General features: G+C 47.1%; 1 protein-coding gene across 1 annotated transcript; it reads left to right on the top strand.

Annotated features, from left to right (window-relative positions):
* Positions 1 to 14,232: 14,232 nt before the first annotated feature.
* MPC1 (mitochondrial pyruvate carrier 1) lies at positions 14,233 to 25,524 on the top strand (the record flags this gene model as incomplete). The annotated part of the gene is given in 7 exon segments (XM_079716658.1): positions 14,233 to 14,389; positions 21,832 to 21,835; positions 24,314 to 24,410; positions 24,994 to 25,010; positions 25,014 to 25,034; positions 25,036 to 25,172; positions 25,500 to 25,524. Coding segments are annotated over 7 exon segments (372 nt in total). The 5' UTR covers positions 14,233 to 14,318.
* Positions 25,525 to 25,917: the final 393 nt, after the last annotated feature.

Genomic DNA, 25,917 nt, shown 5'->3' with positions numbered 1-25,917 from the left:
GGTCACCCAGCTATGCGGCCCACCAAATCCCTGGTGTTTTATCCGGTCTGTGACCTCCTAGGTAAAATGAGTAAATCTCGTGTACGAGGGCAGATCGCAGGGCAGCTTGTGACTCAGGATCCCGAGTCAGAGGCTGGGCGTGGGGTCGGGCTTTGCTGCCAGTGTGGTGTGGACACGTCCCCATCCCAGGGCTCAGATTCCTTGGCCGTACAAGGGTCGAGGACACCTCCACGGACGGGAGGACAACCGCCCCAGCTGCTTCAGCTTGTCACAGTGCTTTCACATAGTGACAGTCATTTCGTCACTGGCATGTGGAAACTCAGACTAAACAGATGATCCCTCATAGCAGAGATTCGCTCAATCAAAACACATTTCATGGGCTTCCCTGGTGGCGCAGTGGTTGAGAGTCCGCCTGCTGATGCAGGGGACATGGGTTCATGCCCCAGTCCGGGAAGATCCCACATGCCACGGAGCGGCTGGGCCCGTGAGCCATGGCCGCTGAGCCTGCGTGTCCGGAGCCTGTGCTCCGCAACGGGAGAGGCCACAACAGTGAGAGGCCTGCGTACCGCAAAATACAAACAAACAAACAAACAAAAAAACACATTTCCTGAGCTTGGACCACACTCCCCTCACTGTCCTAAGAGGTTCCGCAGCCACAGGGCAGGGCCCTCCTCTGGTGACACTAAGCTTCCAGCAGGGGAGAGAAAGCAAACCAGTAACAGCACATAAACGGTAGATGCCAAGGTGGCGTGCGCTCTGAGGAAAAAGCAGAGCAGACCAAGGGGACTCGCCATTTTATTCAGGAAGGGAATTCAAAACGTACACTAATCCTTAAGATTTGCTGGTTCTCCTCAGCAACAGATATTACCAACCTTTCAATGTTGAGCCCATGACTTTTGAATTTTATTTAATTGATTCCCCTATAATTCAGGATGCAAAATCAAGAACACTCATTTACGACGTCTGTCCAATTTGGGCATGTGTTTGTCACTACCATGATGAGGAGAAACATCAAATAAATGTTTGGCAGAGAAACCATCTCCACTATGCTGTTTTCTTCACACCTGAGCTTGGGCAAGAAAGCCACGATTTCCAAATCATAGCTGTGCTCTTAGCTCTGAAACATCATTGCTGGCAGCAAGTTCCGTTTATTTCGGTGTTTTCCTCAAATTTTATCACACGGGGTTTTCTTTCCTGAGGTAATAGGAAGCCAGTTTGGCCCCTGATCTCAGCTCTCCTGGGTTCTGCTTTGGGCTGAAGGATAGATTGTGAAATTGGAAATTTTGATCAGACGGAGACACGTCAAAACCCACAGACTTTCAAACTCTGATTCTTTATGGACTTGGAAACTGGATCAATCAGGTTTGTTTTTAGTCCTAAATAACAGTTGAAAAAAGTAAGTGTTCAGACTAAAGAAAAGATTTTCTTAAGAGAAATTAAGAGCAGAGTTAAGCTCTTCACATAACTTTAAAACACATTTTTAGAGCCTAAGGTTTTGCTAACAACGTAAACTCTCGCCTAGTTACAAAATATCCCCAGTGAAACCTGGAAAACACCCAAGGAAACCCAGACTCACATAGAACTCGATCTAAAAGACTTTGGTATGAACAGTAGTGAAAGTTTAATGTGTAAGCCCTTGAGAAGATTAATGATAAAATAATAAACATTGGCCTCACAGGAACCGGACAGGCGACTGTCCCTGACATTTTAGACAAAAGGAAGCCAGAGGTCAGTACTCCTCCCAGACTACAGTTCACAGGCTGCGACTCAGGCTCCCACATCCCCCGAAAGTTCTAGTGACTCCAGACTTCCATTTCCTCCAGCAAAACCTTCCAGGACCCCCTGCGGAAATGGGAGAAGGCAGTGACCCCTGGGCGGGGGCCTCAGCCTCCTGATGGCTGATAGAGGCACTGAAAGGGGGAGGGCCCACCGCAGGGGGTGTCCTGCGCTGTCCAGGAAGGAGAGCGCCGTGAGCCACAGTCGGGGAGGTTCTCAGTCGGACGGCTCTCGATCTACTGGTTCATTCACACAAAGATTTCCTGACACCAGCTCTTCGCCAGGCACCAGGGAAGCAGACAAAGCAGACAAAGCTCTCTGCCCTCCCTCAGCCTTTTTCCTAGTGAGGGGAAACAGAAGAAACAAATCACACAGAGGATGTGGCTCTCAAAGGGTACTGAGCACCGTGGGAGAAACAGAGGACAAGGGGGGCAGCGGTGGGCAAATTCAAACAGGGTTGGAGAAGGCGTCACCGGTGGGTCAGCACAGGGCGGTGGGGGTCAGGTACTGCAGGGCAGGGAGGGTCACATGAGTTCATCTCCTCCCCCCAAAGCTTCACTACAGCCTCGGGCACAGAGCAAGGGTTTTCCGTGAGTTTGCAATTGTCACAATGTGCCACTAGAGTGCAGTGTTGAAAGTGTCCCCTCCCAGATGGCAGCTTCCCTGGGACAGTGGGGGGATGGCAGCTGTCCCCAATCCTGCCCCTGGCTCCTTATACCCAGTCAGGGACTGCCAGCCTGAGCTCTCGGCAGATCTGGGTATCTGAGATCTATGTCAACGTTGCCAAAAGCTGTGTGAGAAACATAAATTTACACACCAGAAGCCTACACGGCAACACGTCAGGCTCCTCTGAGCTTTGGTTGGTTTTACATTAACTTTATCTCACACATAGGGGAAATTTTAAAATTTCTCTTTTAAAATACTCCTGTAGAGGAGCAGAAAAGTTACTTAACAAATATATCTTTATTAGACAGTCTTTCTTAAAACAGGTCTATAGGAAAAACAATTTCAAAAAAGGTCTTTGATGGTGAAAATGGCTGTGAATCAAAGACTCTGGTAACCACCAAGGAGAGATGCTTAGACAATAGATTTGGAAAGTACCTGTATTTTTTTTTTTTTTTTTTTTTTTTGCAGTACGTGGGCCTCTCACTGTTGTGGCCTCTCCCGTTGTGGAGCACAGGCTCCAGACGCGCAGGCTCAGCGGCCATGGCTCACGGGCCCAGCCACTCCGCGGCATGTGGGATCTTCCCGGACCGGGGCACGAACCCGCGTCCCCTGCATCGGCAGGCAGACTCTCAACCACTGTGCCACCAGGGAAGCCCCTGGAGCATACCTGCATTTGTAAAGCATCCCTGTGATTCCATGGATCGGCCCTGTTGCAGAAGCAGAATGCCATGTGTGCCTCTAAGTCCCAAAAACAGCCAAGTACTCCCCTGGCTGGACACCAAGCTGCTCGTTGCCACGCGGACATTTGACAAGCACTTCATCCTGGTTCATCATCCTGGACCTGCGTCTTCACCCCAGCCTCCCAAAACTCGCCGCTCCTTCCTGATCCCTGAACTCAGTGGAGACACTTTGACTCACACCATTTCCAAAGGATCCATCCAGAGATGGATCCGTCCTTTGGTCCAGAGCCTCTCCCCCAGCCCCTCCCGCGTCATCAACCTTCAGATCCTGCTGGTTCGCCTCCTGAGCCGGGGCTTCCTTTCATTCCCGTTATCCCCACTTCTCTCTGCTCACCTGGGCAGCCACAGTGACCTCCTGACTGGGCTCCCCACTGCAGCACTGCCCCCCAAGCCCATTGTCCACGCTGAGGCTTAAAATTCTATCAACAGACAGTGGTGCCCGTATCCCTTTACTGTGTTAAAGGAAAAGCTTCAGCAGCTCTGGTTCTTCTGGAGAAAGTCCAGCCTGTTTATCTGGTATTTGACCCCCATGACCTTGGCCGGTGTGTTCTCAGCTAATCTCGAGGCACACCCCACCTTAAATTTATAATTCCGTGCCGTCCAATAGGGTGTGCTCCCATCATGGTTGTCTATTTAAATTTAAATTACTTAAAATTAAATAAAAGTCAAAATTCGGTTCTGTGGCCACACCGGCCACATTTCAAGTGCCCCACGGCTGTAGGAGGCCAGGGCTCCCGGGTTGGACAGCCCAGATTCTAGAACATTTCCATGAAGGCAGAAAGTTCCACTGGATGACACCGTTCTAGTACATTGGTCAGGAGTCTTAGTTACAAACAAGAGAATCCACTTTAGCAAGTTTAAGCAGAAAGGGAATTCTTATAGAGGAGTAAGTACCTTGCAGAACTTTCCGGAGGGCAGGCCTGGAAGCTGCACGGCCAGAGACAGCGCACTCTACCCGCTCATCCCAAGGCTGCTGGCAGAGCCCTGGTGGCTCCCTGGCCACCTGCTGCGCCCAGCCCCCTGGTCCTCTCCCCTCACTAGCATCCGAGCTGGCTGGGACTCTGTCTTCCTTTTCATCTGGGCCCGTGTCTGGCGTTCTCTGCCTCTGGCAGCTCTCACTGTGTGGTCCCCGGTCCCCCATCAATATTCCCCACTGGGCGAGCTGTGCGTGGGGGCCTCCTCCCTCCCCACTGTAGCAGGAGCCCTCGTCCACCGCCGGCTCATCAGGAGAGGTCAGCACGCGGTGACAGCTCTTGGCCTGCGACGCAGCCTGGTGGCGTCTGGCAGACCGGTTTGATAGAGCCGCATTTGTGTCCCCGGGGAAACACTTACCCCTCACTCCCCACCTGCAGCACGCAAAGGCACAGGCAAAGCCAAGACACGGGTTGCTCATGGCCCGCTGGGTCCCACCAGCACCTGCGCCCCTCATTCTCCAGCCCCTGGGGTCCGACAGAGAAAAGCCCCAGAACTGCAGTGTCTCAGTGCCCACCGCTTGGACCGGGACCACACCCCAGTCCCCCGCACGGTGACCTCTCCACGGGCGGCCCCGGCGCTGTCCTACCCTGACACTGGCACAGGCCTTAAGGAAGCTGGGCAGGACCCTGAATCCTGGAGGCATCAGCCTTCAGGCAGAGTTCCTCGGGCTGGGGGCTGAAGCAGCAGACAGTTCAAGGGGGCCGGGGGTCTAAGGTCGGGGCGCCGGCCCACTCGGTGTCTGGTGGGGACCCACTTCCTGGTTCAGAGACGGCTCTGGTCCCTTCATCTTGTAAGAGCCCCTCCCCATGATCCCGTCTAACCCTAAGCCCCTCCCAGAGGCCCCCCTCCACGTGCCATCACACGGGGGTTAGGGTTCACCATGTGGATTGGAGCGGAAGCGGCATTCAGCTCCCTGCGCCCCCTTCGCTCTGAGCCCCTTGGGCAGAAACGACACTGGGCAGGTCCATGGTGATGGGCGCTCGGTGAGCCCACGGCTGTTGTGTGAAGAAGCCTGATGGGGGCCGGCTGATCGCACAGGGCTGTCTAGGAGCTGGGCTCACTCAGCCAGTCAGGGAGGCCTCCCCGGAGGCCGTGGGGAAGGTGCCAGGGGGCGGAGACACCAGCTGACTCAACCCACCTGTGCTGGGCGACCCGCCCTGTCCCTCACCCCGACTCCCAGCTGTTTCTCTAACAAAAGGAGTTTTGGTCCTCTCTGCCATCTCCTCTGCCCGGACACCCTTCCCTAGAGGCTCCTGCTGTGGATTCAGGCCTCAGCTTCTCAGAGAGGCTTTCTCCGATGATCCCCCCCAAAGCAGCAGCGGGCCCCCCTAGGCTGCCCTGTCCACATCCTGCTCTATCTCATCACCCTCCCTTCCTCTCCTGGCACTTGGCAGAAGTGCATTAATTTGTTCTCTCTGTCTGTGTCTGCTTCTCCTGCTGGAATGTGAGCAGAGTCCTCATCTGTTTGTGTTTCCCTGAACCTCAGGTGCACCACCTGGCATCTCCCAGGCTCTCAGGCAGCACCCGTGGGACGGATGGAGACTGGAAGTGGACCAGCATGGGAGCAGCGCAGAGATGGTGGGGGGGCGGCCTGTAAGATCTGGGGTCACTAGATAGAGAAAACCTCCCCCTTCCGCTCCCCACGCCACCCAAAGTCACTGGAAGACTTCATTTCCACAGCCGGTACCAGCCGTGTGTGAAAATAGAAAAGCACGTTCCCTCTGGCACCTGGAAGCCACAGGCTCAAACCCTGGGCTATTCTGAGCTGTGTGAGGAGCTGTCCTGTCTCAGGGGCTTCGGTGAAGGGAATGTGGAGTGAAGTTGGGGCCGTCCTGTTTCTCCCCCCAGGAGGGGAGCTGCGTGACACGTGGGGACCACAGGAGGTGCCACACCACACGGGGTCCCTCCCTCTCTCGGTGGAAAAGTCCAGAGTAACTTTTATTGCTGTTGCAGGCAATGTCTCCTTCAGCTAAATGACCCAAGGACCCTAGCGTTTGCTTGATCAGCATAGAATCCTGTAAAGCTGCATCTTCTCTTTTGAAGCGTAGAACCAGACCGAGGATAACAGCTGAGGACAGAGCAAATATTAGCCTTTAGATCCGCCACTCAGACTGCAATCCAGGCCGCAGGGCACGGCCCATGTGGAAGTGTCTTTGAGGTCAAGTCAATAGACTTAACCCAGTCAAACTTTAACCCATTTTGTGGGTGAAAGGTTTCTGAAGAAATTGATTGATCTTATCCTGTGTTTCAGTGTTTGTGACTAATATGTGTAGCCGCATTATACTGATAGGGTATATGCACTTCAACTATGCCACAACGCCACCAGCTACTTTCATCTCTGTCCTTTTTCCCATTTAGAAGATGTGTTAACTGAGGCCTAGTTGGAGCCGTTAGAATGCAAGCTCCCAGCCCACTGGCTTCTGGCTGAGATGAGGCACTGCTGTGGAAAGCTGGCAGAGCTTGTGGGGTGTTCTGCAGGTAAAACAAGAAGAAACCAGGATGGGGCATCAGAGGAAACCATCTGTAATGTGTCTTGAAGAAACTAGCAACTGACACAGCAGGGTGGGCACCGCATGTTACGATAAAGAAAATTCATATTCATGAAAAATTGGTGGCAAGTTGCCAATATTATGTATTCAGAATACACCCATTTTTCAATTGCTCGAAACATCATTTAGGTTTTAAAAGGTAATAATAATAAACAGATCTAAAACGCACCTAAACAAGTTGAATATGGAGCGAGATATGAAATGAAGGAAGATGGCATGGGCTGGTCCAAGGCTGAAGCCACGTACCAGGCCAACAGCAGACTTGCAAAGGTAGGAAGAAATATGTTGCCAATTCATGGCCTGGAGAATAGAGCCCAAGGCAGGCATTTTAGGGTCTTTTACAGTGTCAGCTACAGGTGAAAAAAATGGGTATAATTTCTAACACAATGGATGGTGCTCCAACTATGTTAGCTGAAATCAGGAATTTTGGGGAATTATTTATTTATTTATTTATTTCAGCTGCATTGGGTCTTTGTTGCTGAGCGCAGGCTTTCTCTAGTTGCGGTGAGTGGGGGCTACTCTTCGTTGCGGTGTGTGGGCTTCTTATTGCAGTGGCTTCTCTTGTTGCGGAGCATGGGCTCTAGGCCCACTGGCTTCAGTAGTTGTGGCACATGGGCTCAGTAGTTGTGGCCCATGGGCTTAGTTGCTCCATGGCATGTGGGATCTTCCCAGACCAGGGCACGAACCCGTGTCCCCTGCAATGGCAGGCAGATTCTCAACCACTGTGCCACCAGGGAAGTCCCTGGAATTTTAAAACATGACACTGATGTTTCTCTTATTGCTTTGTTCCGTTGCGTGATGCATATTGAAAATATTCGTATTCGGTTTTCTGAAGCAGGCCCTGCGAAGAGTGTCATAAATAGTTTTTTTTAATTGTTCCTTAAATGTGTGCCAATGCTATGACTCATCCTCAGTTTAATGGATTTGTTGAAAGAACCCATTAAAGACAAGGAATGTAATGATGTGTGCCAGTGCTCACTGGCAGTTTTACTCTTACTTTACCTCCAGTTCAAGGATTTCTTGAAATAAAGGGACTGTTTGCCAAATATTCAGTGATCAAAGGCAACAAAGAGCTGTGTGGTTTGTGTTTTCTCCCCAGCATCACACTGCATATGAATGAGCTAAACCTGAAGCTTAAAAACTTCACTTAAAATGTGAATTTGGGGGGACTTCCCTGGTGGCGCAGTGGTTAAGACTCCGCGTTCCCAATGCAGGGGGCCTGGTTTCGATCCCACATGCATGCTGCAACTAAGAGTTTGCATGCCACAACGAAGACCTGGCACAACCAAATAAATAAAAAAATATTTCTTTTAAAAAAAGTGAACTTTTTCACACTTGCGTCCTAGCTAGACAGGTATGAGAATTTATTTGCAATTGAAATTTTTGGACTACAGATCAATAATAATGATTTTACAAAGCTTTCCTAACATGAATACATAGGCAGAACATTTCAATAGTAATAAACAGCATTATGTAAATTAACTGCAAAAACTACCCTCAAACTAAAGAGATGCTTTTCCATTTAGGCAATAACTAACCTTTTTTTTTTTTTTTTAATTTATTTATTTACATTTTATTTTTGGCTGTGTTGGGTCTTTGCTGCTGCACGCAGACTTTCTCTAGTTGTGGTGCACGGGCTTCTCATTGCGGTGGCTTCTCTTGTTGTGGAGCACAGGCTCTAGGCGCAGGCTTCAGTAGTTGCAGCACACAGGTTCAGTAGTTGTGGGTCACAGGCTCCAGAGCACAGGCTCAGTAGCTGTGGTGCATGGGCTTAGTCGCTCCGTGGTATGTGGGATCTTCCCGGACCAGGGCTCGAACCTTTGTCCCCTGCATTGGCAGGCGGATTCTCAACCACTGTGCCAGCAGGGAAGCCCTCTATGCATCTTTTTAAAGATTTTTTTCTGTTAAGTTTTAAAAAATAACTTTATTGGGATATAATTCACATATCCTACAATTCATCCCTTAAAAGTGTACAAGTCCATGGTTTCTAGCATAGTCACAGATGTGCAACCATCACTACAACCAATGTTGGACCATTTTCATCACCCCAAGAGGAGAGCGTAGACCTATTAGCATCTCTGTTTCCCCAACCCTCCCAGCCGGAGGCAGCCACCAGGCAACTTACTGTCTCTACAGATTTGCCTGCTCTTCACGTAAGTGGAATCACAGGATATGTGGTCCTTTGTGTCTGGCTTCTTGTACTTTAGCAGTGTTTGCAAGACCCGTCCATGTTGTAGCACCTGTCAGAACTTCATTTCTTTTTATTGCTGAACATTATTCCATCTTATGGATATTCCATATTTACCTACTCACAGACGATTAAACATCTGAGTTGTTTTCACTTTTTTGCTATTATTTACAGGGCTGCTATGAGCATTCGTACACAAGTTTTTATGAGGATGTATGTCTTCACTTCTCTTGGGTGTATACCTAGGAGTGGAATTGCTGGGTCACATGGTAACTCTGTGTTTAATCATTCAAAGAACTGCTAGACTGTTTTTCAAAGCAGATGCACCATTTTCCTTTCCCACCAGCTGTGCACAAGGGTTCCTATTTATCTGCATCCTTACCATTCTCCATTTTTTTGATTGTAGCTATACTGGAGAGTGTGAAGTGGTATCTCATTATGGTTTTGATTATCATTTCCCTGATTGCTAATGATGTTGAATATCTTTTCATGCATTTATTGACCATTTGTCCATCTTCTTCAGAGAAATGTCTATTCTGATCCTTTGCTTATTATTTAATGGGGTTCTTTGTCTTTGTATTATTGAGTTCTACAAGTTCTTTAACTATTTTAGATACAAGTCGCTTATCAGGTATATGATTTACAAAAATCTCCCATTCTGTGGTGTATCTATCTTTTTGCTTTTCCCTGACAATCATGAACTCACAAAATCACATGCATGTTTCCACTGTCTGCAGTCATTCTTTTCAATACTCAGCCTGTCTGTGTTTAGCCAGGGGGAGCCCCTCCAAGGATGGCTTCCTGTTCTGTCAATAAAACACCGTCTTCAAGAGCATCCTCACAGAGGTAGAATTTCAGGTCAGTGTTAGCTGGAGATGAGAGAGGACTTCCCAGGCCCCTGTAACCACTACCCCAGAGCCCCTCACAGGGCTCAGGGCCAGCTTCACCTGCAGGCTCCTACCACCAGCTAAGCCTGGGTTGCAGCTGGGACCTACCCTTTGGGTGGACCTGGTTTCCCCCCAACCTGGTCTTCCGCATACACAGAACCAAATGATCGTGCAGGAGAAGCAGAGATGAGGCCCCCACCCCCACCCCGTGAGCTCTGACCCCTCCGACCTTCCTCCAAGGACAGAAATCCACACAGATAACCTATCTCCACGTTTGTCCTTCAGGAGAGTAGATAATGCTCAGAGGATTAAAGGGTGGTGCAAGGTACAACCTCTCCCTAATTAAAAAAAAACAAAAACAAAAACCCAGCAGCAAAAGACAGGAGGGCAGGTGGGAGCGCAGGCCCTTCCCAACGGGGACTCAGGGAAGGAGAACTGGACATTTATGTCCTAAGGGGATGCAGGGAAGTGGAAATCTACTGTTGACAGTGTCAGGCTTTGCACAGACATCATTCCTTTTAATTCTAACAAAAACTCAACAACGTGTATGATGTGATACTTATTGGTTCCACTTTATAGATTAAAACACTGAGGCCTGGGAGGTTTGAATAACTTGCCAGCTAAAAAGTGGGAGCATCCGCCTGATTGCAAGGCCTGAGTTCCTCACCGTGCCCTGGCTTGGAGGGCTGGAAGGCAGGAACCCGGACGCTGGACCCGACAGACGGACAGTCCATGAGATGCTCCTTCCGAAAGGGCTTCATGGTTAAGGAAGTTTGGGAAATGCTCCGTAGCATAAGCTTCTTTTATGCTCTCATTCACGGGAGCTTAGTCAAGGCTCTCTCGGAAGAGCTGCAGAAAAAAATAACCTTGTCTGATTCAAATAAGTTTTTGAATACATTTGACCTAGAAAACTGCCCTCACCATTTCCCCCGTAAAAACTCCAGAGGACACAGGAGTTGGGGAAAGCTGTCCGTATCCACAGTGTGTGAAGCCTGTTTCCCCGTGACCAGCAGCCAGCGACTGTGGGTGACACCCGGGCACCTTGGGGTGATTCAGCTCCTCTCACCTTTCAGTGGATGGGTTCTGTCCACTGATGAATGCCTGAGTCACACACTTCCACAGGAAGGGCAAAATAGTGATGTTTCTATTTTCTTTATTCCTTTGCCATTTATTCACTAGCAAATTACTGAATCGCTAGGCAGAGTGAAGATTCCTGGCCTGTGAAAGTTTGTGATTTCCCTGACCTCAGTACTAGAACCGTAACCTGGGAGGGATCTAATTCTCCAAGCCCTGTGGGCAGTGCAGCTGGGCGCAGCGCAGCGGATTAATTTCAGGCCAGACAGGAAGAGCTAACTTGGCTAAGATATTAAGCCTTCAGATTCAGAAAGTTACTTTGGCTTTTGAATTTAAGTGTCATGGCTCTCATCAAAGGCCTGGAGTTCCATGGTTTACTCTAAGCTAACCAAACTGACCCGTGCCTGCCTAACCGGAACCCAAGAAAGGCAGGTGTTGGGACAAAAGAAAACCGGGCAGAAGGACAGAAACAATACCTCTTTCCATTTATGACACTTTTATCACCACTAAGTACGTCCTCAGATGTTTCCTCTTTTCATCATAACAGATTATATGATCTGTGACCTGTGGAATTCAGTGTGTCAGCTCATAATTAGACCTACTGTTTAATTTTTTTTTTTCTATTTTGATACTTAGGTGAGAAAATACAGCTTGTTTATCCACATGGAAGCTCTTCTACTGTACAAAGCATCACGGAGCTGCGTGCCGTGAAGCTCTCCATGGGACACCCAGCCAGGGGACATGCCCGCCCTTCCACAGCACAAGCACTTCCATTGCACACACTGTAAGTAAACACAGTCTGTACAAACAGAGCTGGCCATGAGGCTGCTCTGAACCCGGGGCCAGCCTCCCTCCATCCTGACTTCAGCAATCTGTCAAAGCTCACAGTCTGCTCCTCAGTCAACAGGGAAGCTCTGAGTGCAGCCTCGGGGGTGACTGCCTTTCCTGGACTTGGATGGGCATGCAAGTTCCCACTGCTAGGCCTTTGCAGTCACTTTCGCAAACCTGGGATTCAAAGTAGCCGGTGATGTTTGCATCTTCACCTCCCATGCTCTGTCCGTGCAGGGACCACGGAGGGTTGGGCCTTTCTGAAGCTTTAGGAAATAAAGTAGCTGGGTTTCTTATCTACTGTTATGTTTACTTCTACATTAGACCACACTGCCTGCTCCATATTTAAAGTAGCAAAGATACTATTAACATGAAAGTCCCCTTTGTCCCAACATTTGAAATAGTGGAGAAAGTATGGCTCTCAGATTAAGAGAACTGGGCTCAGATCCCAGGTTAGCTACTTAGTAGGACATTTATATATTCCTTTATCCAGTATATTCCTATACTTAAATACTCCAGTTGACATTCCTCCACACAATGGGAAACCAATGGAAAGCTCAAAGGCCCAGCTGAGGCCCAAATGGGGAAGCTGAGTCTTCGAGGCCGGCCAAGAGAGAACAGCAGTAATTGGGACAGGTGACCTCAGCAGCCTTTCTCCAAGTGCTGTCACTTGACAGTGAGGCTCAGGGCTCCACTCTGGACCTCCTGATGCTTTGAGGTTGGGGGGTCTTCTGACAGCTCAAGTTTCAGAACCACTGCTCATGAGGGAAAGAAAAATATTAGGGGATAAGACTGAACCACTGAGATCCAGGAGCCCCTTCTCACATGGCAGGGGGCAGACACAGTTTGGTTTTATTTAAAAAGCCATTCAGTTTCCTTACACCCACCTTCTGGGTTGATGTGAGGAGGAGAAATTACATTTGAAAAGTGCCTCTTGGGACTTCCCTGGTGGAGCAGTGGTTAAGAATCCGCCTACAAATGCAGGGGACACGGGCTCGAGCGCTGGTCCGGGAAGATCCCTCATGCTGCAGAGCAACTAAGCCCGTGCACCACAACTACTGAGCCCGCGTGCCTAGAGCCTGTGCTCCGCAACGAGAAGCCACCGCAATGAGAAGCCCGCGCAACTCAACGAAGAGTAGCCCCCGCTCGACGGAACTAGAGAAAGCCCGTGCGCAGCAACAAAGACCCAACATAGCCAAAAATAAATAAAGTGCCTCTTGGTCAACAAATGGGAGGTATTAATAATATTATGAATAATAAAGACAGCTTTGGTCCTTCTAGGTCGTACATTTCTCTCTCCACCATAAAGCACCAGTGGAATCTAACGGCCTTTCTGGTGTTATTATGGGATTGCAACATTGTGTATTAAGATATACTTTCACAGAAGATCAAGGTTAGGTGTGACCCGTAGACATCCTAACAGGAAATAAATCTGATTCAATGAAACGATTGCTATTTTAACTCTCAAAGGCATTTCCTTTCTTCTTTAATGCTTTTTATTTTGGATAGCATATGTTCATTGTACAAGTTTCAAAAGGAACAAGAGTATACAGTGAAGTTTCCCTCCATCCCTCACCCCCTTAGCCCTCCCTAGAGGTAGCCACTAACATTTCTCCTCTATCTTTGGAGACAATTTTATCCTTTCTTTGTCCCTATGTACAAATGACTGGCATACTTCACACAGGATTCTGCACCTTGATTTTTTTCCCTATAAATGTTAAAGATCTTTCCATCTCAGCACACATAGTTCCCTTATTCTTTTAAACTACCGTATAGTATTCGATGATGGGATGGATGCACCACGATTTATTTGACTCTGTTCCTCTGGTGGATATGGAACTCATTTCCAATCCTTCCATATTAAAAATAATGGTGTTTACATTCCAACTGAAGTCCTTGCTAGAGATGCCCGAGGGTCTCTGCCCCCATGCTCTCATCCGGGGCATTTTAGATGACTCAGCCGTCTACAGTTTTGACCAGGATAAAACATTTACAATAAACAAAAACAAAACAAAGCCCTGAACAGCCGGAACCTCCCACGTCTCCCTCTCCACGCGGTGCGCCCCACACGTGGCGCTGCGGTTCCCGCGCTGGTCCCGAGCTAGCGGACCTGCTCTCCGGCACATGTAGCGGCAACTGCGGACGCAGCCCGCGCGCCGCTGCTGCGCTCCTTCCGGCGCCCACCTCCGGTCTGGAGCCTGCAGGCCCGGGAGGCCGCGGGCGCTCGTGGATGCTGCAAAGGCCCACGAGATGCGGCCGGCGAGGACAGTCCCGCGCGCCTTCGGACAGTCATCTGCCTGCCTGGAGCGCGCCAGCGCGGGTGCCTGGCAACCGCCAGCCAATCGCCGCCGGACCCCGGCCGTTTTACGGCAGCAGGCCTCGCCCCCACGCGCTGCGAGGGGCGGGGAGGAGGTGTGCGGCGAGCGCGAGCCAATCCGTGCCGCCGCCTCCCGCCCTGCGCCCTCCCATTGGCCCAGAGCCAGGCGGCGGGCCGCGACCGTATGGTGGGGCTGAGCTGTCGTGAGGCACGCCGGCGGGCGGGTGCGGTGTCCGCGCTGTCCGCTCCGCCGGGTGTCATTGGGCTCCGAGGAGCGGCGCCGAGGGCACCGCGGGCGGCCTGGTGTCCGGCACGGCCATGGCGGGCGCGCTGGTGCGGAAGGCGGCGGACTATGTCCGGAGCAAGGACTTCCGGGACTACCTCATGAGGTGACGAGTCCCCGGGGCCGGACCCGCCGAGGGGTCTGGGGTGCGGAGCCGACGCCGCCGGGACGAGGGGCCGCGAGGGTGCGGGCAGCGGGGTGGGCTCCGCGCAGCGGGGCGGGGATTCCGGGGCGGCGGGGCGGGGGGTTGCGGACAGCGGGGTTGGGGCTCCCGGCCGCGGGGCGGGAGTCCAGGCAGCCGGGCGGGGTCCCGGGGTAGTGGCGCAGGGGGCTCCGGACAGTGGGGCAGCGGGGCGGGCCGGAGCCCCGGCCGGGGGACCCCCACCCCGGCGCGGGCGGGCGCCGAGAGCGGGCCCGGTCCGGCGAGTGGTGCCGGGGCTCCTGCTCGCTGCACCTGCTCGGCAGGTGTGTGCCCAGGTGTGCGGCGGACCTGCCCCGGGCGCGGGCTGGGAGGGGGCGTCCCGGCATCGCTCGGTGGAAGGTGAGCCGCAGGTGCTCCTTTTCCGCGACAAGGGCACTGAGCCCGCCGGGTCGACCTCGACCTTCGGATTTCGCAGCTTCAGGATGTCAAGCGTGGGACGGAATCAAATCTAACATAACGAATATTCTGCCAACCAAGGGCATACTTTTTAATATTCTGCTTAAGTCTTTGTTTTCAATGAGAAAGAAAGGGCAGTGGCGGGATGAAAAGCCTAAAGACACTTCATATATTTTATTTTATTTTTTGGCTTCGCCGCTCGGCAGGCGGGATCCTAATTTCCCCCCAGGGACCACCTGCGCCCCCTGCATTGGAAGCGCTAGTCTTAACCACTGGACCTCCAGGGATGTTCCACTTTCTGTATTTTATTTTCGCCTGTAATCTTGAGATGCCTGCATTTTATTTCATTTATTTAATATAACTTTAAAACCGTTTAATATAGTTTATTTAGGTGTATACATTTTAGTTTTTCTTTGTGTGATTTTTTAAACCTAGGTAAGTGTAGGGTGCGGTATTTTTCAACAGGTTAGTGTAGTAAAGAGGTAAAGTGATGACAGCTGAGGAGAAATAACTATCCATAGGGTACAGTATGAAGGCAGCTTCATTTTACCAGTAAAAAAAAAAAAAGGATTATTTTTTTTAATTCTGAATTTTATTGCAAATACTGTTTGCTTGTAATTTTAAAGGGCAGTAGGGTAAGAACAATAATTGTCTGCCATGTGGTAGATTTGGAAATAGAAGCTTCACTCTTGACTTTCCAAAAATGAACTTTGTGTACTTGCATAGGACCATGATTAATTAGGATAGATGTGTAGTACTGTGGAGGAGAGTATTTATCAGATTAATGTGCTGGGGAAATCTGAGGAAAGGAGTCGTGGGAGGCTGTGTTCTTAGTCCCTGCAGTTAAGTTTCTCTATGACTTCAAATATTACCTTAGGTTTTTGCTAATGTATCTCCTTTGTATGAGCCTTCCTAATAGTTAAGTACAGCTAAGGATAAAACTGTATGATATAATTAAGAATAAAGTCTTATCCATATTAGAAATATGCTGATGATTGCCTAACGTTCTATTACACAGGAAGAATTTGTAAAATATATGTATTTTCAAGGAAGAGAGTTAGCCCTGCTTTTCTAAACTTACGTTTTTTTACTAGACAGGTGTCTGTGAGCCAGGTATTTCAACTGAATACTTTGATATATGGTCTAACCTTTTTTCAAAGATTAAGTTCATGTAGCTTTAATGTTTACATGTCTTCTCTAGTATCGCTTTAATTGTATTAAGCTCTGACTAAATGAGAAAAAAAAAGAGAACTGCAGTGTCCAGGAAAGTGCTGCCTGGTAGGACACCCAGCTAGGATTCCGAAGAATGACTTCTAGCCAAGGGATCCCCAGCAGTCAATCCCAGTGGACTTTTGTTACCCTGTCTGTGAAATGGGTTTAATGACAGTGCCCTATCTGGTTGGGTTGTTGAGAAAATTAAACCAGATGAGGGATGTGAAAATACTTGGAAACCCCAAATCACTACGTATTTCTATCATATCTTGCTATTTTTGTAGCAGAAACATTTAAAAAAGTGTACTGTTATGGGAAAAGTTAAAATCTTAAGTGTGAGTGTTACTGAACGAACTTGAGTCTGTGCACCCGACACACAGCAAAGCCAGTCTCCTGACACCGGTTGTGGGGAAGGGAAGTGCAGCGTTTACTTCAGGGCGCCTGCCAACCAAGGAGAAGGGGCAGCTCATGCTCTCGAGAAGCAAACTCCCAGATGGCTTTCAGGGAGGGGCTTTTAAAGACACATTAGGAGTGAGGGTTGCAGGGTGTGTGATCAGTTTGTGGACTTTCTTCTGACTGGTAGGTGGTGAGGTAACAGGGTGATGTTTTGGGAATCTTAATGTCAACCTTCTGGTTCCAACCAGCCTGAAGGCTGCTTCTTGTGGTGGGAATGTAGTGAGCATCCTCCACCTGGGTGGGAGCCTTAGTTCCTGCAGGACAACTCAAAGATATGTGTTAGATTGATATGTATATCCCTCCAGGAGGAACCAGGACTCTGTTTTATCGCTGAACTATTGTTTAAGCTATCATTGCTTTTCTTGCTTAACTGCTTTTCCTTCTTCCTGCGTTCCCTCACTTCCCTCATTAGCAACTGCTTGAGTCCGCCCTTGGGAACTTGGGGAAGGCCTGGAAGACTAAAGCCTTTTTCTACAACAAGAAACCGGGGACACAGAGGGGCTTTTGTACTCAGGAAGGGTCCTGCTCAGTTTCATGAGGCGTAAAGCTCTGCGATTTTGACTTGGAAATACTTCTGTGGACTGAACAGATGAAGTGAGATGTCCGGCTGGCCTTGTTTTCCCTGCTGCTCTTGGCAGCAGTGGGATTTCATGCCAGCCTGCAGAGCAGTGATTGAGTGATTGGGCTGATATCAAAACGCTCAGCAGAAGCTCTTTTATTAGCTTTTTCTCCAGAAAGGAGTCACTTCTTCCCAGCATTTATTAGAGGAACGTTTCCTCTGTTTGTTCTTCTAGTCTTCTTGCTTACAGCCCCTGCTTTGCTTTTGCAAATAAATAAACCCGTAATAAGACAATTTCACATTCTCTTCCAGAGACGGGGTCTGTGCCTTCTCACCTCGTCAATCATTTGCACTCCTGAGCAACTCAAGCTCTCTAGCGTTCTTTTTTTTTTTTCTTTTTGCGATACGCGGGCCTCTCACTGTTGTGGCCTCTCCCATTGCAGAGCACAGGCTCCGGACGCGCAGGCTCAGCGGCCATGGCTCACGGGCCCAGCCGCTCCGCGGCATGTGGGATCTTCCCGGACCGGGGCACGAACCTGTGTCCCCTGCATCGGCAGGCGGACTCTCAACCACTGCGCAACCAGGGAAGCCCTCTAGCGTTCTTTTTACAGCCTGCCGAAGAGGTGTAGAGGTTTTCCAAACTAAAGCTGCTCTAGAATTTTAAAAGTCATTTTATTAACAACATAGTTGAAGTTTTTAGCAAAAATTTAAAGTCATATTTTACATAAATTATAACCTCCTGTCAATTACATTTTATGGATAAGACTGAAATGTCTTTCTTACTAAAGTGAATTTCCAAGTGTATTTTAAAATGTTGATTTTTTTTTTCATCGAGGAACAGGAGTTAAAAAAACGGGTTGTAACCAAAGACAGTGTGTGGACTTTGGATCTGATATGGGAAAAAACAGCTATAAAAGGCATTACTGGGACAACTGGGGCATTTAAATTGGGTCTTAGTATTAAAATATTAAGTAATTATTGACAGTTTTTGTTGGATGTGATGGCAGTATTATTACACCTAGGTGATGAGTTTGAGGGATGGGTTTGAATCCCAGCCTTTTTGCTTCCCAGCTGTGTAGTCTTGGACAAATTGCTTAGTGTTTGGGCTTTGGTAGCTGTTTGACAACACAGCATAGTGCTGTGTATATTACAAAAGTAAATGTTCTATTTTTATTGTTATCAATATTCCATGTTTAATCCCTGGGTCCCTGGTACTCCTTTTGATGCCTTTCACTGATTTCTTCTTACTTACTTTAATGAAAATCTGGAATCAAGAACTTCCTGGATCTCTATTATCATTTTGTTTTGTTTTTTTAAATAAACTATTTCCTCACATACGTTATTGGAGTAAAAGAAGGTAGCTCTCTCTTTTTGGCTCTTCTTCTCTTATTCTCCCTCCTGAATTTTGGTTAAGAAAAATAAATTAGAATGAGCAACTAAGTTTTGAGGTAGGATGTATGTTCTAGTGACTTAGTCAGTCAAGGTCTGTGTATATTTATCCCAGAGATTTACTCCCCTCCCTCAGAGAAGTGAACGGATGTATATGTGCACATATGTATTTGGATATATGTGCAAAGAATGTTTTCTTAGGTAGAACCTAGATCACGAGTATTTGAAAATCAGTTCATCAGTCAGCATGCTCTTGTAAATCCGAAGTGAGTCGGCTGTTTGCAGTGAATATTCTCCAGTTAATAAGGTTATCTATTCTAAGTTATTTTAACTTCTTAGTTTCCAGGAGAGCTTTAAGAATTTATATTTACTACCCAAGTGAGAAGTTGCAGTGGAAAACAGGGAGTCTTTCACAAGTTATAGGATATTAGAGCTGGAATGGACCTCAGACATCAGATAGTCCAACACTTCACCTGCCATATAGAAAAACTGAGATCCAAACCAAGTGGAAAAGTTGAGACCCTCTGGATGCCAAACCTGTGAAGCCAAAACAGGAATGTCGGTTAAGATTTAAAGGGAAATAGTTATGCACAAAAATGGTTTTGAAAAGAAGGTTTCAGGTGCTTTCTCTGCACCTCCTTTTCCGGCGTCTGCCTCCCTTCTCTGCCGCGCTGCTTGCATACCCGCCCCGGCCTTACTTCCCTACCTTGTAAATGACCTTCAGAAAGTTACTGAGGCTGATGGTGTTGAAGCAGAACTGGCCACAGGAATCTCTCTTCTGCCGTCCAGTTTAGTGTTGACCAGCTAAATACAGTTGAATACCACACATTCTGATTGTTAAAGCTTTCTCTCATTTTACCTTGAACTAGAAGATCAGGTAAAAGTTGCTGAGCATAAATGAAATGGTGGTGAGCATTTTCAGCCTATAAGAGAATTTCAGTCTAGAATATCTCCAGGCCTTACCCCGCTCTCAGTAGTGGTATAAACAGACTATGCTAGGCTGTCACTTAGATTCTTTTAGTACTGTATAAGCAAGTTATAAATTACCTAAATTACTCACAGTACTTTCAGAGAAAGCTAGCAGTTACTGTCAGTAATTTTAGGAAAGGAAGAAACAGATTGGCAATGCCGAGAAGACATTAAGAAAATAAAAATGAGCCTAGAAGAAACCTGCAGCCAAACAAGCAGTATTCCAGATTAAGGAGAAGCAGAGGATAGTTTATGCGGGGTAGTCATGCTCCGTTGTCCCCTCCATCAGCATTCTTAACGGGGGAGAGCGGTTTTTCCTCCACAAGAATTCAAGGTCATAAGTGAACCAAGAAAACCCGTATGCATTTTGAGGTTGTTTTAACCTTCACTGAAATAAGATACAGGCAACATACCAAATAAAGAGAAAGTCAAGGGTGTTTTCCACACAGTTTTAACACTATTGTCCCCCAACTGCAGTTTGTGTTTGCTTATAAGTTTATCTTTCTTTGGAACAGAAACTAGTACATAGTAGGAAGCTTTTCTTTTCTAGGTTGGCTCTGCACAAATATGCCTTTCAGATTTTTTGACTGAGTAGTTGATGCATGTTTTGGACAGTTCTGACATAGAATTAAGGGATGTTGAGTTGTGGCTTTTTGTATTTCCCAGGGATGTTTAGAATAAATTTAGTCTCAGATTGGCTTACCGTCATTAAACCACTATTAAACTGATGTGATCAACATTGTTTCTGTGGTCCGTTTCACACAGGACTTTTGGACCGAACAGGGTATGACGGCAGAAGTTAACTCCTCCTCCACATTCCTTTATAACCTGCCTGTTGTAAAATAGGGTAGAATTGGAACTATTGTACAACTCAAGGAAAGAGTCCTGAATTGAAAACTAAATTATCTCCAAGTTGACAATTTAGATTTTAAGAAATAACATCTTTTAAAATACTTTTGTAGGGAAAAAATGTGCCATTGGTAATTTATAGATAAATAAAAGGCCTGTGTTCAGATCCTGAACAAAGAAGAGTGACACCACAGGTGACTCTAGTCCATAAACTACTGGTTCCTGCCCTCTGACCTGATGAGGGAATCACCCTCTCTGCCGTCCAAACACTGTGCTCAGCTTGGACTTGCTGTGAAATACGATCTTGGCAACGTAATTTGTTACCGCAGTTGAAACATAATCTATTAAAACAGTGCACTTAACATTGAAAGACGGACTCTTTCTAGGCTGTTCGTATTTCATAACAGAACCTATTTGAAGTATATTATTAGGATCGTCAACAGCTACTCTCATGCTGGAGATAAGAACCTCCCTGACCCCTACGTCAAAACTACTAGCGGAGCTGTTTGGACAAGACAGTGTGTATAGAGGATTTTATCATTTTATTTCAGTAATTCTTTCAGGGCTACACTTTTAAGAGTTTGCCTTATCAGAACAATTAAGCTATATCCTGAAAAGAAGAATTGCCATCTCAGAAGTAAAAGTAATTAATTCGACGTATTTCTGAATGGTATTAATTTTAACATTGAGGAAAACAATTCCCTTAACATTAGAAGATTTTTCTCTTCATTCACTCAGCAAACATTTTTTGAGTGCCTTGTGAATTCTGGGCACCACTTGGGCCAGAGTTTCAGCTGTGAACAGAATATGGAATTACACACCTATTTTTAGGAGCTTACATTCTGGTGAGGGCCTGTTGGTAAGTAAAAATGGAAAGCCTGTTGCTGGTAGAATTCTGCAGCATTGTGCTTCTCTCCAGCTTGTCGTTTTCAAAGAAATGCCCCCTATAAGCCCGTGCTGTCCAGTCTGAGAGCCACAGGCCCCAGGTGGCAGGGGAGCTCGTGGGGGGTGGCCAGTCCAAGCCGAGCTGTGCAGCAGTGTCGACACCCACCGCATCTCGGAGACTCAGGGCCGAAAAAGAATGTAAAATACCTCATCAATAGGTTGTTATTGATCACATGTTCAAATTAAAACATTTAGAAATGTTGGAATAAATAATAAAATTAACTCCTGTTGTTTTTCACTTCTGTTAACATGACTTCTAGAAAGTTTTAAATTTCACGTGACTCCTGTTCGTGACTTGCACTATAGTCCTGTTGGATGGCTCCACTCTAAGGGTTAAGTTTACGTTTCATAAAATTAAGGTTTACTTTCATTAGGTCAAAGTTATTGACCCAATATCACTCGATCGTCTCAAGAAAAAAAAAGAATATGTGCTGCTAGTGTTGTAGTTCTGTTACTGAAACTTGAATACATGTATGAGGTTAAAGTAACCGAAATCTTTCAAAGCATCTGATCTTTTTTTTTTCCCCGCATGTCTCTCCTGTCTGAACCTCGGTGACTCCTCACAAAATAGTACGGTAAGAACCTGTTGCTACTTCACATCAGGCTTCTGCAGACTTTCTGCGTTAACAGGGTAGGGACAGGAGACAGCCATCATGCCACATCCTTGTGGGTCCCGGGCTGAGGGCGCCTCCAGTGACCCCTTGGTCCTCCAGTTCCACTCTGGACACTAACTTCTCTGCAGGACCAGTGCACTGACTGGTGAATATCTGACAGAGCACAGACCAAACATGTATTCCAGAAAAGGGGAGTGAGAATCTTGCACTCGATAGAAAAGATGTATTATTAACTTTCTATGGTTAGATATTTTAGTAACTAGTGTTGAAATTATCTTTACCTTTTATGTTCTTTTTATGAAATCTCTCTTAGGTATATCTCAATGCTTATAATCACAAGTGTCTATATAGCCCTTAACTTGCAGAACTCTGCTTCATATAACCCTACACTCACCACAGGAAAACTTTGAATACTGTCTTGTGACCAGAAGTCCCCCGGGCTGCCTCAGGTTTCAGATTTATGCCGTGGCCTCTTACTACTTGGCCGCAGCTGTGAGCGCAGACGCCTGGCATGGCTGAGGCCCTCAGGGCAGCCCTGAGTGTGTGCATAGTGCGGGGATCTGGGGGCCACTGTGCAGAGTACAGCAGAGCGGTGGAACGTGATGAAACCGCCAAGCGTCGGGAATAGACTAACGTGGTCCAAACAAGGAGGCGGGGAACATCACTGGAGTAATGGAGAGTTGGAAGTGAAGGGACACAGAGGAAAGGGCAGGAAGGGAAACAGGCGGGTAGGTGAGGAGGCATAGATACTCCATCGCCAGAGGTCTGGAGGATGAGGAAGGAGGAAAGTGGCCAGGCTTCATCTAGGTACAGGAAACAGGAAAGTTTCAGCAATGAGTAGCTGAGACAAAATCCAGTCTGAAAGCAGGAGGACTAAATAGCCACCCCAGAACCTCACAGATTCTTTATACCAACTGTGCCTGAGTTACAGCGTCCATAACTCAGATGTGAGATTCTGCAGCACTCACCATGCTGGCAGTAGAACAGCTCTGACAGTTTGATAGCTGTTTAAGGCAGAGGCCTCATGCTTACATTAAACACGTTATGTAAACGTTTCAAAATATTCTTAGATCATGACAAAGGTAATTCTCACTGATTTTTCTTGCATTTCCTTGTTTCTCATTCTTACGAAGTTTTTGGATTTTTTTTTTTTTTTTTTTTGTGGTACGCGGGCCTCTCACTGTTGTGGCCTCTCCCGTTGTGGAGCACAGGCTCCGGACGCGCAGGCCCAGCAGCCACGGCTCACGGGCCCAGCCGCTCCGTGGCACATGGGATCCTCCCGGACCGGGGCACGAACCCGTGTCCCCTGCATCGGCAGGCGGACTCTCAACCACTGCGCCACCAGAGAAGCCCAGTTTTTGGATTTTAATGACTCTTGGTCAGTATTAGAAATGCAGGTCTAGAAAGGTTATTTTGCAGTCTGCGTTTATCTTAGATGCTCTGATAGGCAGAAATAAAGCACTGCTTAATGTTCTAATAACTGAAAAGGGTCTTTACCCAGCAGTGTGTGGTTTCCTTCATATTTTATTTTATTTTTTGTTTTTCATTTTTTTTTGGCCTTGCTGCATGGCTTTCGGGATCTTAGTTCCCCAGCCAGGGATGGAACCCGGGCCATGGCAGTGAAAGTGCCAAGTTCTAACTATTGGACCTCCAGGACCTCCTTCATATTTTAAAGCATTATTTGCAAATTGTACATAAATAAAACAAGTTTTAATTTAATGGGGAAAGCCGCTGGACTTATTTCAACCTCAGAAGTTAAATTAAATTGGATGTTGCTACTGTTCAATGTGACAACTTAATTCTGGTGCCTGGGGCGGCCGTGGTCGCACATGAGAAGCTCCTGAGCCATTTCTTAAATGTAGGCTGTTCCTATTACTTCAAAATTAATTTTCAGTTTAATTTCTCATTATCTGGGGGTCTGAGTGTAGATTTTTAGGTTCTCTGATCTTCATACAGCTCATATGAGGTGAAAAGCAATTTCTTCCCTTATTAAGTTACTTTCTTCAGAAAAAGTATCCAACTTAGGGTGTGCATTTTAAGAGATGTTGACAAATATCTTAATGAAAATTTGAAGAAAGTTTGATAGATTTAAACGTTAACATTACAGAGAATGGTTGTAACAGGTTTAAGTTGTAGCAAGAGTGACTTGTGTACGAAGTTAATCTCATTTGAAAATTCTCTAAACGGGACAGTCTGAGGTTACTTGGTTGTGATCTGGAAGTTGGTAGGGACCTTGGTAAACTGGCTGATCCCTTCTGGTTTGGGGCTCTCACCTTGTGAGAACTGCTGATTCACAGGCACATACTTGCACAACTGAACGCCTGCATGGTAACCTTCCCCAGTTAACCGCACATTTCACGTTACTGTTGAAGAGAAGTTGTAGCTGTTCACCGCTCCGTCTTGACTTTTCCTCTTCTTTCTCTCCTCGTTTTTTAACAGCACTTTTGGGGCCCAGTAGCCAACTGGGGTCTTCCCATTGCTGCCATCAATGACATGAAAAAGTCTCCGGAGATTATCAGTGGGCGGATGACATTTGGTAAGGATGCAGATTTGAATAATTGGGAGGATCTTTATATATAAAATGATAGCATAATACAGCTCCTGCTTACATTTCAAGTTTGTAGCACCAGACACTAAAGTCACTAATAGAAAGTAACGTAAAGCGCCTGACGTCATTGATGGGTGTTCTCCTCATGGTAAGGGAGAAAAAGGGTTACTGTAGTTGGAAGTATTTATTAAGGTCCTGGTTGCTTTTCAGATTTAGTACCCCTAGTTAAAGAGTGTGTCCTCTTGAACTTTATTTGGAAAAAGGATCTTTAAGTTTACTTGAAATCCTGATATTTGAACATAAAACTTGTTGAGGGGATTAAATAGCAGTTCTTTCAGATAAGGGACTATAAACCACTCTAGGGGACAGAAAAGGAGGTTAGAACTGATGTCGGTTTACTGACATTATGTTCTTTAACTGTTTAAGTAATAAGTAACAGAATACCTCTAACAGTGGAGCAAACCATCTGATGAGTTTCCCATTCATGTAAGCATTTAAGCAGTAACTTTTATCATCTGTAAAGGTTTTAGCAGAAGAGGTTCTTCTTTTTGAGGCAGTTGAGCCCTGTCAGCCCTCAGTTGGAGGCTGTAAGTCACTGTCTTGCGTGTTCCTGGCAGCCCTCTGCTGTTACTCCCTGACGTTCATGAGGTTCGCCTACAAGGTGCAGCCTCGGAACTGGCTGCTGTTCGCCTGCCACGCCACAAATGAAGTAGCCCAGCTCATCCAGGGGGGACGGCTGCTCAGGCATGAGTAAGTAGATCCCACTGAGCCTTTGTGTTCTGAGGAGCTGGGGAGGCCTGTGTCGTGGGGCGGGCTGTGACTGTGCAGCTGGGGAGACTCGACGCAGAGAGAAATACGCTGAGAAGTTAAAACAGGGACTGCGCCGTTGAGACAGTGGGATGAGAATTCACTTATTAAACACGAAAATTAGCATGAAATAGGGTATTACTTTTCTTATGATATCGTGACTTGAAATACGTGTTAACCTAAAGGTGTCTTCTTAAAGCCCTCCAAGGCCTTCGAGGCTGGCGGTGAAGTTTTGTTTCTCATTGAATTTGTCTTTGTGCTTCTTCCCAGGATGTCTAAAAATGCCTCAGCATAACAATGGAAAATGAAGGACCGGCTTCTTGAAGGGATGGCATTGCCAGCTGCTGCTGCTGAGTCACAGATTCCATCATAATGAATAGTCTTGCTAAGAAAAATATGCGGAATGCTATTTTTACTAACCAGACTATTTTTCTAGAAATAGCAGGGAGTTCCTAAACCTACTCTCTGCTGCCTTACAAGTACTGAATATTTTACTTCTCTTCAGAAAGAGTAGCTCAAATATGCAATCAATTTAATAATTCCCAATGATGGTTTTATCTGCAGTAATATGTATATTATCTGTTAGAATTTACTTAATGAAAAACAGAAGAGAACAAAATTTGTAACCATCAGCATTTGAGTACTCAGAAATCGTGACCTTTCGTTTAATGACCATGAGACAGCCGAC

The sequence above is a fragment of the Hyperoodon ampullatus genome (assembly GCF_949752795.1).
Source record: "Hyperoodon ampullatus genome assembly, chromosome: 12".
In the NCBI taxonomy this organism is placed as follows: domain Eukaryota; kingdom Metazoa; phylum Chordata; class Mammalia; order Artiodactyla; family Ziphiidae; genus Hyperoodon; species Hyperoodon ampullatus.
Note: the sequence above shows the minus strand (reverse complement) of the source record. Positions and strands in the feature narration are given on the sequence as shown.